Here is a 23,464-nt window from a genome sequence, read left to right as displayed (position 1 = left end):
ATATAACTAATCCAGCCAGATTTTAATCAAATCAAAAAGAAAAAAAATTAACAGAAAAATGTTCTTTTCTTAATTTTTCAGTGAGAAACATCGCCAAAGATTTTATTATTTGTAACTGTCATCTATTGAGTTATATATAAAGTAGTAATTCCTCTCTGTGTTTATTTTCTTGTCCGATCTTAACTCAGAAACCTTTTGTCTAATTGGCCTCAAATTTTTTATAAAGTAAGTTGGCCGGTAGAACCACGAAAATGTTTATTGTTTGGTGCATTAAACAGTAAATTGATTGGGTTGACTTTTATAGAAAACGTGTAGCTTCCAGGCAAAGCTGGATTTCCAAGCTAGTCAACCCAGAACTTCGAAGACATTGTAAAAATTTATAAAATGCCGTCTTGTTAATTTTTCAATTTGTTATATACGATTGTACACAGAGGGCGGAAACGTCATGTATGTGAGTCTGTACCAAAAGAGTGTGTATAAGTGATATCGAACTGAAGGTGCGTACTGTTGGTATATACAGTACATAAGAATATCGGTATTTGTACAGTCTGGGAGAGTACATTTGTGTATTGTTTTACTTAAAATTAAGTTTAATATACATGTAATATATTATTTATATATTTAAGTCAACACTATAAGCCAAATTTTCATTCAAGGAATATGATTTGATTAAAGTTTACTTTAAACTAGTCGTTATTCAAGCTTAATTATAATTGACTACATTGTTCTGTAATTTCCTTGACTGTATTCATGTTGTGTGTCTTTACCAAAAGAGTGTGCGTGTGTAATAACGAACTCATCAAAGCAGTGTGACTGGCTTTCTCATGCCAGACCAGCGCCATTTCCTTTCCCTTTATTCTTATTCCCTGATTATACAACCAAGAAATATGCAGGAACAGTTTTAAAGATGTTCTGGGTTAAGATGAAATATTCGATTCTTTAGACATTTTCCATAGTTGTGATTTACAGGGTGTCAAACATAACAGTTAGTGAATAGTTTGTCTTCTTCCATAATTAGTTAAGTAGTTTGATATTAAAGAGAATGATAAAAAATATTTTATGCCAACTGATTTCAAAGTAAAATATATTTGAGAAAAAAGATGTTTTTAACAAAATGACATGCTTTAATGTCTTTAATAAAATCCAACATAATATATGGAAAAAGACATTCAAAACTATTCGACAACTGTCATGGTTCGTCTTTGAATTTGATCAGGAATTTATAATACTTTATAATGATAATAATAATAATCGTTTTAATTCAAAGATTTAAGAACGACGGCATTCGTTATCTAAAATACTGAATTTAGAGACAAATAAAATATTATGATTTCCGACAGCTGATGAATGACAAGATTTCAAAAAATAGTACATTTTCATTTATAAAATCGAGGTGGACATAAAGACAATATTATTATAATCTTTTTAAATACAGGGTGTCCCACGAAACATGACAGTTGATAAATAGTTTTGAATGTCGTCTTCCATACACTGTATTAGATATTAAAGGCTGTTTGCAGTTTATTTCGTTTAAGAAATCTTTTGCTCTAGTATATTTTACTTTGAAATTAATGTTACTATAATATGACTCCTAAATAATATTTTTATTATTGTCTTTTGTATTAAAATTATGGAAGAAGACATTCTAAACTATTTATACCAACTGTCATGTTTCGTGGGACACCCTGTAAATTGGATCTGTGAAATTGTTAAATGTATGGGAAAAAATGGCAAGCCTCATTTTTGAAATTCAAAAGTTATGAATTACAATCTTGACCTTGACATTCTATAGAATTATGCTTTTTACAGCAATCAATCAGTTTTCATAATTTTTTATCCTTTAGTGCATTGATCAAGTTTATCGTACATTTTAAACTCTGTTGAGAGGTGATGGAGGTTTCTGATAGGCTTTAACGATATCGATAATTCTAGAGGCGAAACTTGATTCGTTATCGAACCACAGGACTAGCTTTACACAGTTGTCTGACACCTAAATAATTCCCCTTTATTATTAAATAATTTACTTCGATTTTTAATGAGCAATTAATCTGTTTTTAATGGTAAATAGCTGAAGTGCCCGACGTTGCCCGTGGTAAAAACTCGTTTTTATTTAGAATTTTGAATAAAAAAATTTAATTTAAAAATGAATTTGCACGGGTTCCCTCAAAAAATGTAAGCCAAATTGGTTCAGTCGTTCGGCCAGCTATAGCAAACATATATATACAAATATATATCTTCTTAAAATAAGTCTAGAACATGTTCTATTGTTTATTAAGAATTGGTTATTGCTGGACACTGTGTTTCATGTTGGACATTCTTCAGCAGCTGATTGCGGATACAAATATATATATGAGCGAAGAGCTTTATTATATATATTTATGAATTCATGTACAGTTATATCCTAAATAAGTCATACATCGAAAAAATTGATCAAATGTCGTATTCTTTAATTTCTGATAATGGAATGGTGCAGATATTTGTTTTTTAATAAAATGATCATATATGGAGCTCTTTAAAACTGTTCCCGCATATTCATGGCTATTTATTTTTTTCTCAAATACTAAGATTTACGTAAAATAGTATAAACCCATAGAAAAATTGTCAAGACGACATTTGAAAAATTCTTTTGATGTATGGCTCATTTAGGGGGTTTAATTGTTTAAAAACAACGTAAACATTTGTCCCTTTCAAAATTCAATAAATGTTACAGATGCATCATGCAATATGTTCCAGAATAACAAAAAATCTTTTAATATTTACGTAAAAACACTTTTGAAATTAGGTCTTCAAGTTAGTTCGAATCAGAAGTTACACTCAATTCCCATATTTGTTAAGCCACTTTTACTGAAAAAGTTGAAAAAGGATATTAGAGAAATCAGTTATGTAAATCAAAGAAATAAAACCATTCATACTCTTCTTATTTTCTACTTCTTGCGTTTATATAATTCAAATATGTTATTCCTGAAGAAGGAATATAAAAGACGACATTTTTATTCACCTGAACTCCAGATTTATCATCGAAGACGACAGTACTCGTTGTACCGGCAAATAAACAACTAGCACTGAAAAATACGCAATATATGATTTATATCAGAATATTGGAAGTTTTTAGAGAAGAAAACAATTGGGTGTTAAAAAACCTATAATATTTTAATTTTTCAAAATAATTGCAGTGCCTGAACATTTTTACAGATATTGCAGCACTTACAAACCACTATTCTCAGTATGGATATCAGGAAGAACTAAATTAACTAATATTCTCAGTATTAACTAATATTCTCAGTATGGATATCAGGAAGAACTAAATTAACTAATATTCTCAGTATTGATATCAGGAAGAACTAAATTAACTAATATTCTCAGTATGGATATCAGGAAGAACTAAATTAAATAATATTCTAGTATTGATATCAGAAAGAAATAAATTGACTCATTTTTCGGATTTCTTCTTACGTTACAATTGAACAGTAACCCCCATATAACTGTTAATACGAAGACGACAATTTGACTCAAGTTTTGATTTGTCCAATGAACACGAATAACTGTAGTTGTGCAGTGTAAACAGACTAATTTCACTTACTTTTTTTAATTACAACCAACTGCTTTAAAACAACATCAAATACACATTAGTTGGTTTAATGTCGTCTTCATATTCTATAGTTTTATGGTTCTCACTGTACAGTGTACACAATATTTTACCTATTTTCTGTTGACATTTTGGGAACATAGTTTATAATTCCTTTATGAGATGATTCTGCTCTAGCTTTCATCTCCTTGCAAACATCTCTAAAAATATTAAATAACTTTCACATGCGATGTGATGTTTGTTTTAATATCTTTCATATAGTGTTACCTACGGCCACTAAGGATGAGACACGAAAAGGCTAATGCTGCAACTTTTACGGTATGAGGGACATTTGGCAAAATTATCAATTGAAAAATTGGACATTTGGAAATATGCTTTTTGAAAAGGATACATTGGGAAGTTGCCTTTGGAAAAAAAGATATTAAGGTTGGGACATTTTGTGTTGAATATTCACTTTTAATTTCAGGCTTAGTGCTTAAAGGGAGTGTTCGCGAAAAATGAAAGGGGGTATATGGGATAAAAAAAGCGCTTTTGATCGCTACTAATCTTACTTCTATCTGTTGTGTCTATAAGGAGAAAATTGTTAAAAACGACTCACACCGAAGAACGCAGCGTCCATACATATTCGGAGAGATGCAAGATTCAACTTGGATCGTAAACAAATAAATTTAATTCCAAAGAAATAATTCAGATATTACAAACAGTAGTCATCGATTATTTTTCGATGCATTCGTATATAGTTAATATTTCATAATATTTTTGATTTTTTAAAACTGGATTTTCGAACATTCCTGGAAAATATGAAAATGTCGTCTTCATTATCAAAAATCCTCGAAACAGGAATATATGTTTTCAAAAGTAACTTTTAGATCATAAAAACTACAATCTGTTAATTTCAGCTATTCCTCCCCTGATCAAAGCTACCTTCAACCCCCCAACTAGGCAGGATTAGCATGGGGAGCCAAATATTAATAAATTTGCAGATTAACAAAAGATCGAGAGCAAGCAAACAATACAAGAGTTCCCAGCTCAGGTCATACTAGAATTCCTCACTTACGAATTTGTCTTTTTCCTTAAAGGAAATATGACAACGGTGGAATAGGATCAGTTTGAATTCGAACTTGACCGACCCCTTGAACTGGCATTCATGAGACGTGGCAAGTACCTGCCCCACCCCGTCCTATGTTAGCTTGGTTTCAACTTTACTAGGGCGGTCAGACCTTTTACAGTACCCGGTCTATCATATGCCTATTTGACCTACCCAACTAGCTTAGTTTAGTGTCGCTAATCAACTATAAAACATTTATCATTTATTTTTTACCTGTAAATATCTTGGGACTGGGTTTGAGTAGAAACAGTGAGATCTAGCATAGAAACTTGAGGTATTGGAGTATAGACTAGTAAACCAGTCATCCGTCCACGCCTAGGAATTTGCTTTGGATCGTTTATCGTTCGTTTTTTACCGATTTTAATGTAAGAGTAGCAAAATTTATTTTTTTTATTCTAAAAATTTGCCGTTCTTTAAGTATTTCAAAATTTGAACCTGGCAGAAGATATATGCAAAAAATATCCAAAACAATGTTTTCGTGTCAGGGTAAAATTTGGCATAGTGTAAAAGAATCAAATGTTTAAAATAAATATTTTAATACAGATTTGCTCTCTTATACTATATATTGGGAAAAAAATAATCAAAAATAAAAAAAAAACAATCTAGTACCACTTTTCACGCCCAAAGGTACATTATATGTTGGCTCATTTATTAGAAACGTTTTATCTAAGAATGTTAGTATGTAGTGGTGAACTTAAGGAGAGAGAAATCAAAACATTCGTTTTGTCAAGCAAAAAGTTAGATAGATTTTGCCGTTTTAGTTTAGAAAAAGCCATTTTTAAAATTAATTTGCAAAAACTTTTCAGGGATTTTTGAGCCTGAATGCTCATAGTCTAAAAATCTAAAAATGTTAAACCTAAAACTAAATATATAATTTCTTTAATCATTATATACTAATGTTTTTAATCATTTTTAGTTCGTTATTTTGCATATATTTTCACTTAGATTTGGCATAGTGTAAGAATGAAAATCCTATAAACCTTGTTTTTCTTTACATTTACATTTACACTGTGCCAAATTTTTACCCCGAAAAAAAATTATATGCAAAAACCGAAAATAACCAAAAAATAATATGCTCGTTTTTCCTATTTTTAAGTATAACAATATTTCAAATTTTATAATAAGCTAATTTTTATTTTACAGAATACAGTTTAAAAATTTATTATTAAAAATCTTAAATTTTGAGATCTTACATGTTCGGCAGAACTCTAAACACCCCCTCCTGGACCTCTAGGGGCTGAACTGGTACAAGAGTTTCTTTAAAATCAAATTTAACACTCCTGTGTTAATTAATACAACATCAATATTGGTTGAACGAAATAAGTTAATTGTTTGAATTTCCCTCTGTCATCTTAGAACAAACGGAATTGAGTCTTAGCCACAAACTCTGACTTTCAAATTTCTATATTTGTGCAGTGTGCAACCCAATTTTGTAGACCTTAGATATTTCAAACTATGAACTTGGTTAGATTAAATAATCTAAGTTTGAAATATCAAAGTTGGATATCATCAGGTTTTATAAATATAGGCCATGAAAAATTTGAGTTTTTGGCAAGGACTCAATTACTTTGATAACAGTCCTCAAACCTTATAGCCAATTCTAAAATGTACTTTGAAAAAAAACATGCTTTTACAAAACAAAACAATATTAGATGCAAATTCCCAAGTCGAGATTTTATGCAGGGATATATATTTTCTTGAAAAATAATTCCCACTCTTTTTAAACAAAAGTTTTAATCATTGAATAGAGGGAAAATAAATGTTTTTTATTAAAACTATACTTACAAAGATGAAAAACTTGCCTTTTCATGTATAATATTTAATTTTTTCCACAGCATAAAAATTAACGTTAGGTACTTTCCGAAGCAGCAACTTCCAAAGGGTATTTTCCCAAGGGGCAACCTTCAAACTGTGCTATTTCCAAAGCGGCAAGTTCCCAAGTCTGTCCCTTTAGGGAAAATACTTAAAAACACTTAAAAATTGTGGGGTTTAATTCTTGAAAATAGATACCCCTGATATGATGGTTAAAAAATGGAGTTTTTACAAATAAATGTTCAAAAAAATTGCCATAAATTTTTAGGATTACAGATTTACTTGCAACTTGTGAAGGAATTTAAGAGTGTATTATTGTCGTTGTATGCCTTGTGTGGTTGTTAGGACCAAGAACAGGGCATTTTATATCTCTATTCGCCCCCATCACAGCTTTTAGTAGAGTAAAAGAACAAAACTGTATTCCAAACTTATCATCCAGAACCTTTACAAATCCTTGTCATATTGGTGTGCATCGATTTTTAAATATTTAATGGTATTTTATTTTAAAAGTGAGATGTATATCACATTGCAAAATTGTATTCTTGATAAGATTGCTTTTATTACATTTTTCAAAAAAAAATTCTCCGAAATTAAGAGAATGGACAAGCTAATTAAGCATTCCTTTGTTTTAACTTATAATTAAACTTTAAAATAATTAAACATAAGCTTTTTATTAAGAAAAAAGAGTTTTTATTATGGCATAACAAACAGTTATCAGAGTTTTTGTAAGAATTTGTATCATTTTGATGCACAAAGAAAAAATTGTTTTAAAATATTTACGGGGATAACTTTTATTTTAAGATTTCAGGAAAAAAGTGTCAAGTGTGAAAGCTATTTTTTAAAACAAAGCATTAAAAAAAAATTAGATAAAAGTAATTACCTTCAGAACAATAGCTAATGCAGACACAGCCGCTAATTTGATTTAACAATTGCATTTTTTACTTAGATTTTTATATTTTTTATGGAGGTAAAAACTCTTAAGTTCAAGCATATTTAATATTGCATTCAGCTGATGTTATGTTGCAATTTATATTTTAAAATATTCAAAATTTGAATGCCCGTTAAATATTGTTAAATTCCTGAGGTGTGAGAAATGATTTTGCTTGTCAAGCTTTCTGGTATTTTACTGACGCCTGTTAAAAGTAATCAAAAAAATAAGTTATGTGGGTTTAGAGATGTTTCCGAACCAGATGAAGATCCGAAGTTTCATCTTTAGTATTTTAATGTCTTTTACCTTATTGAAGTCCAATTGTGCAAAGGTACTCCCCCCCCCCCATCCTTTCTTCCTTCATACAAAGTTTGCTATACTCAAACCAGTTTTGTGTTGATATACATTAGTATAGGCTCAGACTAATTTTCTATAAACATTTAGTTTGACAAATAGTCAGTATAGCCAACAGCAGCAAAGGAACTATCAGAGCTTCACTGTTATTGTTATTTTAAACTTTTATATGTTTGATTTATATATCATTGTAATATGCCTTATATTTCAGCATATCGATAAACAGAGGAGAATAAACGTGTTCCTTCGACCCATTAGCATTCTGCAATGGTATAGCTGTTAAGATTTCTATATTAAGAGTATAGTAGTGCTCCTAAAACCACAAAACAAAATTGTATAGTTCTTTAGGCCAATCTTAGATAAATGAAGTTTTTTTACCATTTTGATTATTGCCTAACGTTAAACATTTAGCATCTGGTGATGGGAACGCAATTAAAACTTTCTGAAATAATAAAATAAAAAATTTATTTTTAAAGAATTTATATATTTTAAAAAAATTATTTTTAAAGAGAAGGTTATGGACATAATTTCATGTGACCCTTTATTGACATCCTTTTTATTTTTCCTTCAAATCAAAAATTGACTTGCATATTTTTGTTTACAGAAACAGTAGGGGGTATTGAGAAAATTAAATGAAGACAGCATTTTTAATATTATTGAATAGATAATAGAATAAAGAGTACCATTGTCAATTGGACATTACAGTCATAATCAGAAAGACCCAAAATTAACTTATAATTAATCAGACGACTCTACAATATAGTTTTACAAATATGATTGATGAAACGATAACTACAAAATATCCCTAGTCTTGACATTTTCAAAATATGGCCTGCCTTTCTTAAAGCATTTAATATTTATGTAAATTCGCCTGATTAACTGTTAATTATTTCCGTATCTTTCTGATTATGACTATAGCCCACTTTCACTTAAAACCTCAATCACATTCCCTTTAAACAAGCTTGAATTTGTTTACCTGTACTCCAGGATAATGTGATCCTCCTTTCTCTGTGGTTTCTTCACAAACCTAAAATATCAAGTTTTATAAATTTAACATTTAACAAGATACAATATAATCAAAATTAAATTGGAGATAAGTATTCAACCCCTTTACATAAAAATACCCTTAAAAATAAGAAACATGCATAAATTGCCACCTCTGGAATTTCCCGTAGATGAAGCTTAGCATCATTAAATGTGTTGAGAGCTTCATTAGTTTCAATTACTATGCTAGCTTCAACCATCTCCCAAGGTATCTTTTTAGGATCTCGTTCAGTAAATACTTCAACTGTCTAAAATATTTGATTAGAAGAATAAGAAAAAGTTAAGTTTGTTAGTAAATGTCCATTGTCTAAGCCTTTTTACACTAAACTAAGCTTGTGGACTAGATCTAAAAGTCTATGGTGGGCTAGGTACTGTAAAAAGGCTGGGCGTGCCATGCAACAAAGGTGAAACTGAGCTGGCAGGATAGGGTCCAACCAGTACTTGCCACATGTCACTAAGGCCACTACAAGGGTTCAGTCCCATTTGAATTCAAATTGACCCTAGTTAGTAGTCTACCATGAATTATTTTACCTTGCCATTAATGATTAAGTTACCCAAAGGACCTTCTTGTATATTCAGATCCTTCCTCTTTCCTTTCCAAGGTGTATTAGAGATATCAAATTTGAGAGCGTGTACCATGTAATGAAGAGGAATGAAGGGGTCATTGACTGCAAGAAAAATCTTACTCTATTAACTTCACTTAAAAAATATTTTTGGTTAAATTTAATATTTTTAAAACATATCTCTGATGAACATTTTTGGAATTGCTAGTAAGTGTTCTAGTATTGCACGGAAAAATGCCAAATTGCATAGAATTGCGAGAAAATTACAGTGCCCACAATTGGAAAACTTAATTGGTAAGAATAAAATTTGATCTAGAGTAAGAGGTTCTATCCTGCAGCAATATCATATCCAGCTTCTATTGCAGACCTTAATATCAATCTTCCCATTCGGTCGAATCCATTAATGCCAATCTTGGCTGGTGTGGTGGGTATGACCAGGTGTGATGATCTGGATTAAAGTCAACATATTAGAAGGTAACTATGTAAGCTAAATGGCTTACATCTAATTTTTTTGTAGCCATTCTAAGGACAAACATCTAACTTATACATATCTCCAAGTTCATACTAAAAAACGATTCACTCAAAAAACGCTGCATAGATAAAACACTACCTCATTAAATGCTACACTAATAAAATGCTACAAGATAAAAGGCTATAGTAAAGAGAAAACTCTACTATATTAAAATAGCATAATATCAGGTTTGAAATTTAGATTGGCTGAACAATTGTATTTGTTACATTTTATTTCTTTGTAACTTGAATATTAAAGAGGAAAGGTTACAAAATTCTACTCCAAAAAACAGTAAGAAGCCAAAGGAATAGGACTGCCCCGTTTTTACAAATTGCTGATATTACTAGAGGAATAGCAAATTTAAAAGAGATTGAAAACAGGGGCGTAGTCATAAATTTGTCCAGGGAGAGACTTGAATTTTTTTTCTTTCCAGGGGGGCTTAGCACCGGTTGAGGCCTGAAAATCCTCTAAAATCTATAGATTTCATTGTTCCAGGGGGGGGGGGCTTAGCCCCCATAGCCCCCCTGACTACACCTCTGGAACCCTATTGACGTTGGAAAAAGTACCATAAGTAAATTATGACCTGGCAGTAAAAAAATTCATCTCAAAACATCCAAACCCACATACATATTATGTAGTGCTTTAAAAGATTAGTTGAATATTAGGTCCGACAATGCTTTGGTGCCAGTGATATTGAGATATTTATCATCTTTCTGATCACATAATATGTGCAATGTTGAGAAGTTCATGTGAACTAACAACTATGAATATAAGAATTCTTTCTCTGTATGTAAATATATTTTCTCTGTATTTGATACAAATGTATATATTTGCCTAATTGTGAAAATATATTACACTAAAGAAGTTAATTTATTCTAAATAGCTTTTTTGTCTATTTTATACATTTTATAATATATTCTATTATGAAGTTATAAACAATAACTTGCAAATATAAACATGAGTTTATTTCTTTAAAATCGTTTTATCTGTTAGCGTTTTATGAGTGTACAGTTTTATGAGGTCTAGTGTTTTATAAGTGTAGTGTTTTATGAGTGAAGCATTTTTCTAGGTACACCATCTCCAATAGAAAGGGTTTAACTTAATAAATAATATTGCTAATGTTGGTTCTTTAAACTATAAACTAGTTGCTTAGTAACCAAACAGCAATAGGTAAACAGTGATTGCCAAGGCCTGTACTTCATAGCAAAATGTAAACAACCTCTATTATTGTTATCACTTAGGGTTTGATATGAAAACAATTAATGTTCAACAAGTTATGACTGGGGGTCTAAAATTTACTTTTGAACTCATTAGCACAGGAGTTTAATATGTAAATTAGCATCTGATCCTCATGTGCTTGTTGGTGAGAACTCAGGATAAATAGAATTTGATAGGTGGCAAGATCTATCTATCTTTCTGTCTATTCAAATCTTATAATGCAATTAGAAATACATAAGAAAATTTGCGGCAAAGGCTTAATGGAATTCTTTACTTATATCAATACTACAGTGTTACTTATGCTGACTTTCCTGTTTTCTTCATTTGTAACTATTTTAGGCATAAGAACTTCAAACGTTGGTGGTTCTGGCGTAGGCTTATTTGTTGGAATTGGTGAGGACTCTTTCTGTGGTAGAGATGGCTCATGAACTGGTATTAACTCTTTCTGTGGAGGAGGTGAAGGTTCTTTTGGAGGCAATTTTGGTTTAGGTTTCTTGTACTTTGCAGGTTTATCAGGCATACTTATCAGCTTTTGTTGGATTCTTTTCTGTTCTATGGCCTGGTCCATTTTGTTGTGATCGAAGCCTCTCTTTTGGATAACTTGAGGTTTTAGATTTACATCTCCCATTCCTCTTATTCTTATACTTGTTCTCATGTCATCAACAGACTCTGATCTCATTGGAGCAAAAATAGCATCCAACTTCATAACCGTAGATCCACGTTCTTGTTCCTGCATCTTACGCTTAACACAGGGACTCATCACAGTAATTTGATCAGTTTCTTCATCTACGTAAAACAAGATCATTTTATTTATTTACAATTTATCAAATCAAGTTTTTTTTTAGCATAACTTATACACAGTACACACCAATCCAGCCAGCCTATATTTTGTGCATAAAACTTGCAGAGCTGCGATTTTTTGTGATGGATAGTCATAATCCTGAACCCTTGATTTTAATATCCATTGCAGGCACTTTTAATATATTAAATAAAGATAAAAAACTTTAAAGTAACAAAAGATCGAGATCAAGCAGTGATCTTGATATCCACATAACAAAAATTCCCACCTCTGGTTGGACTTAACACTAGGTACCTTTTATTGCATATACAATTTGATTACACTAGACTGCAGGCCAGTACAAGTTTATGCTTATTTAGATCAATTTTGTAACAATTTGAATGGTCGGTTCAATGGATACCATAACCACAACTTGGGATGGATCATTTTCACTTTTCTAAATAAACAAATCGCTTTTTTAACAACAATTGTTTTTTTTAGAATTATAAAACACATAATTCTTTTTTTAGATTTAGTTCGTCATTCATTTACATGTAAGAATGTGTGAGAGTGTTGCATTTAATTACAATTGTTTTTGAAGAAATGCACTGCATGTTAATATTGACAAGTGAATAATGAACTTTTATGTTCTAATCAATAGAATCTTTTACTTACCTGATAATATAGTTTCAATTGGAGATTTAGGTCTTGATTCTCTGTGTGGGAAACCAACTTTGCCATCTTTACCCTACCATAATTTATGGGATTAATAAGCTGTTAACAAATTTACAGGTGCCTCCTTTAACAAAATTCATTTTCTGTCCTCAGGGCAACACTGCTCAAACAATTTTGAAATGTTTTTTTTTTAATTTCTGAATCAGTGAAAAGAGATTGGGTATACAGTATTAAAAGAAGAACAACTTTCCATTAGATGTCAAATTTGTTACCCCCCCCCCAAAAAAAAAAAAAAAAAAATTTGCCAGTATCCTTTTTTCTCCTGTCTCAATAGGAGGGAGGAGGATAAAGAAATAGAGTATAACTAATTTCAATAAGTACCTTTGAAGCTGACTCAAACAGCTTTGACCTTGATGAAGATTTCTGTAAATCTGTGTCCAATCCAAGCCTTTATCAAACAGAGATTAGCTTAATCAGTGATTCATGAATTTAAAATTGTTACCTAAGTTCACTTCTGGATCGAGATCTTTCAATGGATACAAAAGTTGTTTTGATCTGAGAGAAAAGATCTGTTTCTTTTGGCTTCACAATCAAGTCACTTCCCTGAACATTACACTTCAACAGCCTATTCTTTCTATCATTTTTGTTTTAATAACAAAAAAGTCAAGAATGATTTATTACCTGATTATCATGATTAGTTATATTTATTTGAACTCCATGATAAGATTCAACTGCTTTCTGTTCTGATAGTAGTTTTGAATTGGTGTCATTTTCTTTAAACCCTTCTGTAGGGAACTCTCTTTTATCTTTTGGGTTATCTTTCTCCAGTATGTCAGTACTGAACTCATCATCACTATCCTCTGTAGTAAAAGAGTTTTCACTACATTCAGAGTTAGCATTCACAACATTGCTAAGCTTGTTTTCATCATCCTTGCTTGTCTCAATATCTCCTTTTTTTAGTGAAAAATTTAAAACATTTTTACTTTCTGCAAATTCTGGAATGTCTTTATTGACTGACCCAGCATTTAGAATTAAGCTTACTTCTTCTGCAATCTCTGGATTATTCTGTTCTAGCAAAGTAATATTTGTATTGACAGATTTAAGATTTTCAGTAGTTTCAGTATTTGTAATATTGCCTTCTTCCGCCTGATTTTTAGATGGTGTGTCAGTTGGATGACAAATTATATTTTTTTCTTCTGTTGAGTTTGATGATGTCTTTGGGATTTTTTCATCTGTAAACTCACAAATACCTTGTTTTGACTCATTTTCTATCAAAGATAGCTCATCTGTTACTTCTATCACTTCATGGCTTTGCTGAATATTATCTAGAGAACTATTTAGGTCCGGCTTTGCAACTCTCTCATGCATGCAATTGCTTTCTTTCTTCTGTTCACTTGTTTTTTCTCTAATAATCACATCATTTACGTTTTCTGCATTATTGCTTTCTGTATTTGTTAGCTTTGGAGATTTATCACTATCAATGTTCTCATTGGGGTCTTTGTTAGTGTCATTTGAGGTAGTTTGATTGACAAGGTTGGGTAGATTTGTCTCAATAGATAAAGATTCATTGTTGTTGGACACCTCAGGACTAGACTTTTCACCTGAAATCAGTTTTTATTGAGTCTAGAATGAAAAATAGAAAATTTAATTTAGAATGTTTTAGGAGAAATTAATATAGAATGTTTTAGGAGAAATTAATATAGAATGTTTTAGGAGAAATTAACATAGAATGTTTTAGAAGAAATTACTATAGAATGTTTTAGGAGAAATTAATATAGAATGTTTAAGGAAAGGCTAATAAAAAATCTTTTACAAAAAGTTAAGATAGAATTTTTTAGAAAAAGTTATTGTAGAATGTTTTATGTTTACATCTTATAGTGGCGAAAGTCTTAAAAGTAAGGAACTGATTTAATGTTAAAAAAACTCCAATTTTATAATCTCAATATTTGCGAAACCTGATGATGTTAACCTTTGATAAAAATTAGATTTTTTAATCTAGCAGAATTCAAATTCTGAAACATCAAAAATCTATGAAATTGGGTTAAAAAAATATAGGAAAATCAGACTTTGTATCAAAAACTCAGTTCCTTTGTATCAAGAACTCAGTTTCTTTGTATCAAGAACTCAGTTCCTTTGCATCAAGAACTCAGTTCCTTTGTATCAAGAACTCAGTTCCTTTGTATCAAGAACTCAGTTCCTTTGTATCAAGAACTCAGTTCCTTTGTATCAAGAACTCAGTTCCTTTGAAATTTTTTTAGGTTTTTGATTTGTAGCCACTTCTTTAGCTGTTTTACGTAGAAATTCTCAAAAAATTATAAAATATGTTACCAAATCCAAATATTCTCTTGATAAAATTCATATCTTTCGTGTTCAAATTCTCCCCCTCTACTGCCTGAGATCTGATAAAAAATGTTTTTATCTAATTTTTGTAATTTCATGTGTGTAGTTTAATATGTTGATCAAGCACTTTTTTGGTTGTAGAAAATAAATATTTACTACTTAAATAAAAAAAGTTTTCTGCTTTTTGTAAAAATAATTTCTGTTTTTAATTAAAAGAATTCTGGCTACTTTAAAAGAATTTAAAAGAGAAAGCAAAAAAGAATTTGACGATTGATTGCATATCTGTCCTCGAAATTGAAAGACCTGTTTATTTACTAAAAACATAGAAAACAAGTTCCTCGAGCTTTCTGTGACCTCAGGGATACTTCCTGAAACAGGTTCCGGGATCAAACAGCTGATATTCATAGCTTCAGGGTCAACACAGCCTTTGTTCACAGTTTCAGTGTCATCAACACTTATCTTGGAAGTTTCAGGGTTAACACAAATAATGATAGAAGTTTCAGTGTCAGCAATATTTTTAGTAATATTTGCAGGCTCAATAGGCAATACTGGAAAAAGAAGTTCTGTAGTGTTAACTAGAGAAGTAGCAGTAATTTCCATAGCAGAAGCTGCAGAAGTAGCAGCTAAAGGAGTAGTTGAAGTAGGAATAGTAGCAGCAGGATAAGTAGCTGCAGAATTACTAACTGTAGGAGGGGGAGCTTCATGAGTGGTAGCTGCAGGATTAGTAGCTGTAAGAGAGGTAGCTTCTTTAAAAGTAGCTGCAGGATTAGTTGCTGCAGGATAAGTAGCTAAAGGAGTAGCATCTGCGGAATTAGGAGCTGCAGGAGGGGTAGCTACAGGAGCAGAAGCTGCAAGACTAGTAGCTGCAGGAAGGGTAGCTACAGGAGTTGGAGCGGCAGAAGTGGCAGCTACAGGAATTGTAGCTGCAGGAGTAGTTTCTACAAGAGAAGTAGCTCTTGGAGTATGATCTACAGGATTATTAGCTGCAGGAAAAGGAGCTTCAGAGGTAGTAACTGAAGGATAAATAACAACAGGAGTAGTTTCTGTGGGAGTAGTAAATACAGGGGTAGTAGATGCAAGATCAGTAGATTTAGGAGTAGGAGCTGCTGGAGTAGTAGCTGCAGGAGTAGTAGCTGAAGAAGTAGAAACTGCAGGAAAAGTAGCTGCGGGAGTAGTTTCTACAGGAATAGCAGCTGAAGGAGTAGAAGTGGTAGCTTCAGGAGTAGTAGCTGAAGAAGTAGTAGCAGAAGGAGTAGTAGCTGCATGAGTAGTAACTGAAGGAGTTGTAGGTGCAGAAGTATTAGATGCAGGAGAAGAAGCTGCAGGAGTAGTTGCTACAGGAGTAGTAGCTGCAGGAATAGTATCTGCAGGAGTAGTAGTTGCAGGAGTAGTAGCTGCAGGAGTAGTAGCTGCATGAGTAGTAGCTGCAGGAATAGTAGGAGAAGTAGTAGTTTCAGTAGGAGAAGTACCTACTGTACCTAAAGAAGTAGCTGCATGAATAGTAGCTGTAGAAGGGGAAGCTGCAGGAGTAGTAGCCACAGGAGTAGTAGCCACAGGATTAGTAGCTGGAGGATTAGTAGCTGCAGGAGTAGTAGCTGCAGAAGTAGAAGCTACATGACTAGTAACTACAGGAGTTGTAGCTACAGGAGAAGTAGCTCCAGGATTATTAGCTAAAGAAGTAGCTAAAGGACTAGTAGCTGCAGGAGTAATAGCTATAAGATTAGTAGCTCCAGAACGGGTATCTGCTGGATCAGTAGCTTTAGGATTGGCAGCTACAACAGTAGCAGCTTCAGAAGTAGTAGCTGCATGAGCAGTAGCTACAGAATTAGAAGCTGCAGGAGTAGTATCTACAGGAGTAGTACCTGCTGGAGTAGTAGCTGCAAGAGTAATAGCTGAAGGAGTAGAAACTGCAGGAAGAGTAGCTTCAGGAGTAGTAGCTGCAGGAGTGGTAGCTACAGGAGTAGAAGCGGAAAGAGTAGAGGTAGTAGCTGAAGGAGTAGTAGCTGAAGGAGTAGTAGCTGCAGAAGTATTAGCTGCAGGAATAGTAACTGAAGGAGTTTCAGCAGGAGTAAAAGTAGAAACTGCAAGAGAAGTACCTACTGTACCTAAAGAAGTAGCTGCATGAATAGTAGCTGTAGGAGGGGAAGCTACAGGTGTAGTAGCTTCAGAAGTATTAGCTACAGGAGTAGTAGCTACATGAGTAGTAGCTACAGGAGCTGAAGCTACAGGAGTAGTAGCTCCAGGATTCTTAGCTAAAGAAGTAGCTACAGGACTAATAGCTGCAGAAGTAATAGCTACAGGAGTAGTATCTACTGGATTGACTTTATGATTGGCAGCTACAACAGTAGTAGCTTCAGAAGTAGTATCTACAGGAGTAGTAGCTACAGGAGTAGTAGCTACAGGAGTCGTATCTGCAGGAGTAGTAGTAGTAGGAGTAATAGGTACAGGAGTAAAAGGTACAGGAGTAGTAGCTGCAGGTGTAGAAGCTGCTGGAGTAGTAGCTGCTGAAGTAATAGCTGCTGGAGTAGTAGCTACAACTGTAGTAGCTACAACAGTAGTAGCTTCAGAAGTAGTAGCTGCAGGAGCCGTATCTACAGGATTAGAAGCTGAAGGAGTAGTATATACAGAAGTAGTAACTACAGGAGTAGTATCTACAGGAGTAGTATCTACAGGAGTACTATCTGCAAGAGTAGTGGCTACATGAGTAGTAGCTGCATGAGTATTATCTACAGGAATAATAGCAGCAGGAGTAGATTCTGCAGGAGTAGTAGCAGCAGGAGTAAAAGGTAAAGGAGTAATAGCTGCAGGAGTAGTAGCTGCTGGAGTAGTAGCTGCTGGAGTAGTAGCTGCTGGAGTAGTAGCTGCTGGAGTAGTATTTACTGGAGCAGTAGCTGCTGGAGTAGTAGCTACAGGAATAGTAGCTGCAGGAGTAGTGGCAGCAGGAGTAGAATCTACAGGAGTAGTAGCTGTAAGAGTATTATCTACAGGAGTAGTAGCAGCAGGAGTAAAAGGTACAGGAGTAGTAGCTGTTAGAGTAGTAGCTGCTGGAGTAGTAACTACAGAATTAGTAGCTGCAGGAGTAGTAGCAGCAGAAGTAGAATCTACAGTAGTAGAATCTACAGGAGTAGTAGCTGCAGGATAAGTAACTACAGGATTAGTATCTGCAGGAGTAGCAGCTGCAAAAGTAGTAGGAGCAGGAGTAGTATTAGCTGCAGAAGTGGTATCAACAGGAGTAGTAAATGTAGTATTAGTAGCTGGAGGATTGATAAAAGACCGAGTTGTTTTTGGAGAAGTAACTTCAATAGTATTAGTTAAAAGAGTACACATTTCAGGAGTGCTGGCAACAGGTGTAGTTGCAACAGTAGTATTTGTATGACTGGAATCTGCAAGAGTTGAAAAAAGGTGAGTTGGAGCTAATGGAGTAGACACTACTAGAGAAGTAGCTACAGTTGCAGTAGCTGCATCAGTAGAGGAAGTATTAATGATATCTGTAGAAACTGTAGAAAAACTAACTTTCGGACTCAACACATCATCTACAAGAGAAGTACTAACAATGATTGCTTCAGAAGTTGTAATCACAGAATTTTTTGTTTCTAAAGAAATGTTTGTGGGAGTAAAGGGTTCATAATTTGAAGCAGCAGAAGTATTGGTATCTAAAATATCAGAGGCATTAGAATTTGAAGTTACTGTGGAAAGCATTACGACAGGAGTTTTTTCAGTACTTGTTTCAACCACTCCAGCTTTGGACATAGTAGTTGCTGGAAATGAGAAAACTCCAGAACCAACTTGAACAGAAGCAACTTGGGTATTTGTTGTTGACGTTGAAGTCCCAAATGAAGAATTAGTATCCTTGGAAGTAGTTGCTGATATAATAGAAGTTTCAGGATCGTGCTTAAACGCTTTACTTTCAGCCAAAGTGAGGTTAGATTCAGAAAAATTTGAGGTAGGCATTTGGGTTTCTGTATTTATTAGGTTCACGGGTAGATTGTTTTGAATATGCTGCAGTGAATCAGTATCAAATGAAGGATTTGAAACAGATACCTCTAAAGAGTTTGGCTCATTATTTCCTGTAGCAATTGAAGTGCTTTTTGTAGTAACAGAGTTAGACTTTACTTTATCTTTTGGTTCATTTACAGAGAATTCATTAAGTTTTGAAGTATTTTTACTAGCATTGATTTCACTTGGAGCTTGAATTGCTAAGCTTGCATGAATAGGGTTTATAATAGTTTCTTGTTGGATTCTATAGTCAGGAATAGGATCATCTAGATCAGGAACATCATCGTCATCTGTGATACAATCATCATCTTCATTCAGAACAAGATCTTCATTTGTGTTATCTTAAAATGTCAATTGGAAACAAAGTATTTGTAAATTTCTTCAGACGGAGGCCGAATTAAAAGAATTTGAGCAGGTGATCAAGTATGAGACATAGTTTAAACACATGGTTCCAAATTGTAATCAGTGTTTCGAGATTTGAGCCGGCGCTCAATTGAAACCAGTTTTTGGTGGATAAGGGACATGGTTTAATTTCTTTAAATTTTGACCTCTAAAGAACTTTTGAAAAAGATTTTGTCAAGGCAAGCCAATAATTGTTTTTTGTTTCAAATATTATCTTTCCTTGATTAAATCTATCTTGTTGAACATGTCCATTTTTATGATCCTGGATTTGTGAATTCGAAAAACATTTCTCCAAGGGTGTACTTCAGAATAGATACAAAACTTATTCTTCAAAAAAACTTTGCAAGCTTTCCCTGGAATTTACAATGACCATAATTCAAATGTGGGTTTAATAATCATAGGCTCAAAAATTGTTATCATCATTAAACTTCAAATCTTATTCAATGATATAAAATGAACAAATTAAAATAACCTAGGAATAGCAATTAAACAATTTATATAAATAAATACAAAAATCATAACAGATTCAAAAATTGATAATTAAAAAAAAAATAAGTTTTAATGTTTGTATCTATTTGTTCCTGTATGTTGCAGAACCGGTTCTTACAATATTGGCAAACCTGGCCACTTTGCTTTCTATCACTCGCTGAGGATCAACGATTTTTATCATGTTACTACAACATAATTTATCATTTCAAAACTCCACTTCAAAACTCCATTTCAACTCGAATTTAACTCCACTTTTGAACTGCAGTCACCAACTGGGTGAAATCTTGGTGCATAAACTCGACTTTTTTAATCACCCACATATCATCCATATATCACCCACATATCATCCATATATCACACACATATCGTCCAAATATCACCCAGTCGATATTTTTTACAACCCCCCAACTTGATAAAAAGTCAAGTTTTTACCCAGATATGGCACGACTATTGCAGGAAAAAACTCCCCTTTGAAATTCGATTAAAACTCCACTTCTCATCATCCAGATATTACCCAAATATCATCAAAATATCATCCAGAAATCATCCAGAAATCATCCAGAAATCATCCAAAAATCATCCAGANCCCCCCCAACTTGGTGAAAAGTCGAGTTTTCATCCAGTTATGGCACGACTATTGCAGGTGAATTCTCCACTTTTAAACTCGATTAAAACTCCACTTCTGGAAAGCAAAAGTCGAGTTTTACTCGATTTTAACTCGAGTTTTTGTTTGCTGGGTGCTACTATATATTTTCTCATCTACAGTTTTTATCATATTTTTCTACAATATATTTTGTCATTTTCAACAGTTTTTGTCATGTTACAAAATATATGTTCCTTAAATGTTCAAATTTCTGTTTAAATTTTTAAATATGTTCCTAAAATGTCCAAACTGGTTTCTGAGGGCAGGAAGATCCGGATCATGAGTCCACTAATAAAAAAATTGGATAAAATAAGGAAAATATAAAAAAGATATTTAAAGATAATAAGATAAAAAATCTGCTTTAATTGACCAAAAAAGTCAAATTTTAAGATGATTGTTTTTTTGACAATTTAAAAGTTTCTTTTGTGGTTTTAAAAATTTACCTTTCCGTCTACAGAGAAGCAGTATTCAAACCTACCCTGACCAAGCTCTGTCTTCACCTCGAAATATCCTAAAGAAAAATAGGGGAAAAATGCTTTTTAAATTGTGTATTTTCTCTTATCTTTTTGGAAAAGGTTTGTATATTTTCTCGGTTCATATTAAAATACAGTCGGTGTTATATATAGCAATATAATGAATACTGCTTTCTATTTTTATTTTTACCAAGCTTACAGCATGTGGATACTTTTGTACAAAATTGCATTTTTATGAATTTTTGTATAAATATCTATAATATATAATATTATAGGTTCGTTCAGCTTCTGAGATTCTCAGATTTCAACCTATACCCCCTTTTCCTTTACAGTCCCTTTAACGAAATTTTCCCTTTATTTTCTCTCCAATTTACCCCATTAATTATGTTTTATACCTTCTGTGTTTCTGTGCATAGGAAGGGTTATATTCTGATTAGTATTGAAGATGCAGAGGTATATATCCTCCCCGCCATGGTCCCAAACAAATCTTAACAAATTTACTTTTTTTTGGGGGGGGGGGGTCATAGGTACAGTGTATGGTATTGGTAATACATAGTTTATATAATACAGCTCTTCGCTCACATATATTTATTGTATGTATACATACAAATTTATATGTATAAACCAAATATATACAGTCAAACCCTAAATGAGCCATTCATCAAAAGAATTTATCAAATTTCGTCTTGACAATTTTATAATGGGTTTTATACTATTTTACGTAAATCTCAGTATTTGCGAAAATAAAAATAGCCATAAATATGCGGGAATAGTTTAAAGAGCTCCATATAATCATTTAATTAAAAAACTAAATATCTGTAACATTCCATTATTATCAGAAAGTAAAGATTAACAGGATGCTATCTCTGAATAGTTGAATAATGATTAATAAATATTCTGTACATTTTGTAAATTTTTTGATTTTGTAATTTTCCATTGTCGCACCACTGCCAGCCTGCTTAAAGGGAGTGACCGGCAATGTATGGTAGTTTAACTGAGAATGTAGTTTGGTGGAGATATTTTTGAGAATAAATTTCAGACATATAAAACGTTTTAATAATGTATAACTACTGAGGTAGAGCGCAAAGTCGACGTTCAAAATCATCCATTTAGGTGGTTACCTTTTTAGAATCGTTATTTTTTAAATTATTAAATAACAACGACGAAAAATGAATCAGAAATTCTACAAATTCTTCAAATGTCGTCTTTTCGATAACAATTCCAGAAAATCTACAAAATATGTTTGTGAAGAATGAGAGATTACAGAAACTAATAACAAATTACGATTTTTAAATCTAAATAATCCAGTGAAAATTATTTGAAACGTTTAAATTTAAACCACATCATTACTTGCTGCTAATACTCAAATCAAGAAAATAGATTCTTTAATAAATAAAGAAATATAATCTCTGTAGACGTGACTTCAAGTGACCCTTCAGTGCTAGAGGAACAAGTCCGATTCTCAATGGTACATGTAATCGTAAAAGCTCTGTCTGATCAAGTATGAATTTGATATCTATGTTTATAGTTTCGAAAACTGATAATGCAGGTATATCTACCAAATTCACCTGTGAGCAGATTTTTCATAGTTGCTAACTTACATTTTTTGTTGTTGTACTACAGTGAAACCCTTAATAACGAATACATCTAAAGAATGTCGTATTCTTCACTTTCTGATAATGGAATGTTGCAGATATTTAGTTTTTTAATTAAATGATTATATATTACGTAATATAGTATAAAACTCATTGAAAAATTGGCAAGACGACATTGATAAATTCTTCCGATGTATTCGTTATTAGGGGTTTCACTGTATGTATTTTAAACATTTTAGCTCATAATGACTCTTACGCTGTTTCTGACGAATTTTGAATGAGGGATCAAAATATAATTATTACCTTGTTTCAAATCTTCTGTCAGGTTGACCCCCCATTTTTCTAAAATACAATAAATTTAAAGATATTAAATGTAAATTTTCAGGAAATCTGAAGATTAGGATAATCCAGAGTTGCCTAAAGCTTTTAGGTACGCTCTTATTATAATTGAATATAATGATTATTTAATTTTAATAGATATATAATTGATTATATAACTGTTACGTCTGTATCACGTGAACAGAATTTCCACCAATTGCCATTAAGTATCTTGTCACAAGGCTCCGTTGCTATTTTGATGTGTTGCGCATGCTCATTTCTGCAAAGCGGAGGCATGGTCTGCCTATCAACTCTGGGAGGCTCGTGTCTGCATAGCGGAGGCTCATGGCGTCCGGGGGTTCCCTCCCTCGTCAACTAGATTACGTAATATGAGTTTTTTATAACTTTGACACAATTTTATACCAATTTCTCAAGACAGGGACATCAGATAGAAATAATATTGGTTGCGATTATAGCTCCTAAAATGTTTAGGCTTCAGTCTTCACTCTCTTTCATTTTACCTTTACTGTCCCTTTAATTTAAATATGTCTTGTTTTTAACTTATCTATCATCATACATTCATAATAAAATTTCCCCAGAATATTTTTAAAATAAAAACACACTGCATAAA

General features: G+C 32.5%; 1 protein-coding gene across 1 annotated transcript; it reads right to left on the bottom strand.

Annotated features, from left to right (window-relative positions):
• Positions 1-1,816: 1,816 nt before the first annotated feature.
• On the bottom strand, positions 1,817-22,917 carry LOC111717932 (mucin-17). The gene is made up of 26 exons (XM_023493402.1): positions 22,819-22,917; positions 21,316-21,407; positions 20,891-20,958; positions 20,683-20,735; positions 19,897-19,989; positions 19,535-19,617; positions 15,255-19,254; positions 14,906-14,976; positions 13,259-14,178; positions 13,080-13,180; positions 12,959-13,025; positions 12,578-12,650; positions 11,436-11,910; positions 9,728-9,843; positions 9,364-9,500; positions 8,946-9,080; positions 8,765-8,815; positions 8,182-8,230; positions 7,586-7,639; positions 7,387-7,418; positions 6,836-6,948; positions 5,888-5,974; positions 4,908-5,009; positions 3,700-3,786; positions 2,999-3,062; positions 1,817-1,990 (listed from the first exon to the last, which is right to left on the bottom strand). The coding sequence occupies exons 1-26, from the start codon at positions 22,851-22,853 to the stop codon at positions 1,871-1,873; spliced, it is 7,278 nt and encodes a 2,425-aa protein (XP_023349170.1). The 5' UTR covers positions 22,854-22,917; the 3' UTR covers positions 1,817-1,870.
• Between the last annotated feature and the right edge of the window lie 547 nt (positions 22,918-23,464).

Source organism: Eurytemora carolleeae, unplaced genomic scaffold (assembly GCF_000591075.1).
Source record: "Eurytemora carolleeae unplaced genomic scaffold, Eaff_2.0 scaffold1323, whole genome shotgun sequence".
Lineage (NCBI taxonomy): Eukaryota > Metazoa > Arthropoda > Copepoda > Calanoida > Temoridae > Eurytemora > Eurytemora carolleeae.
This window is presented reverse-complemented; position numbering and strand designations above follow the sequence as displayed.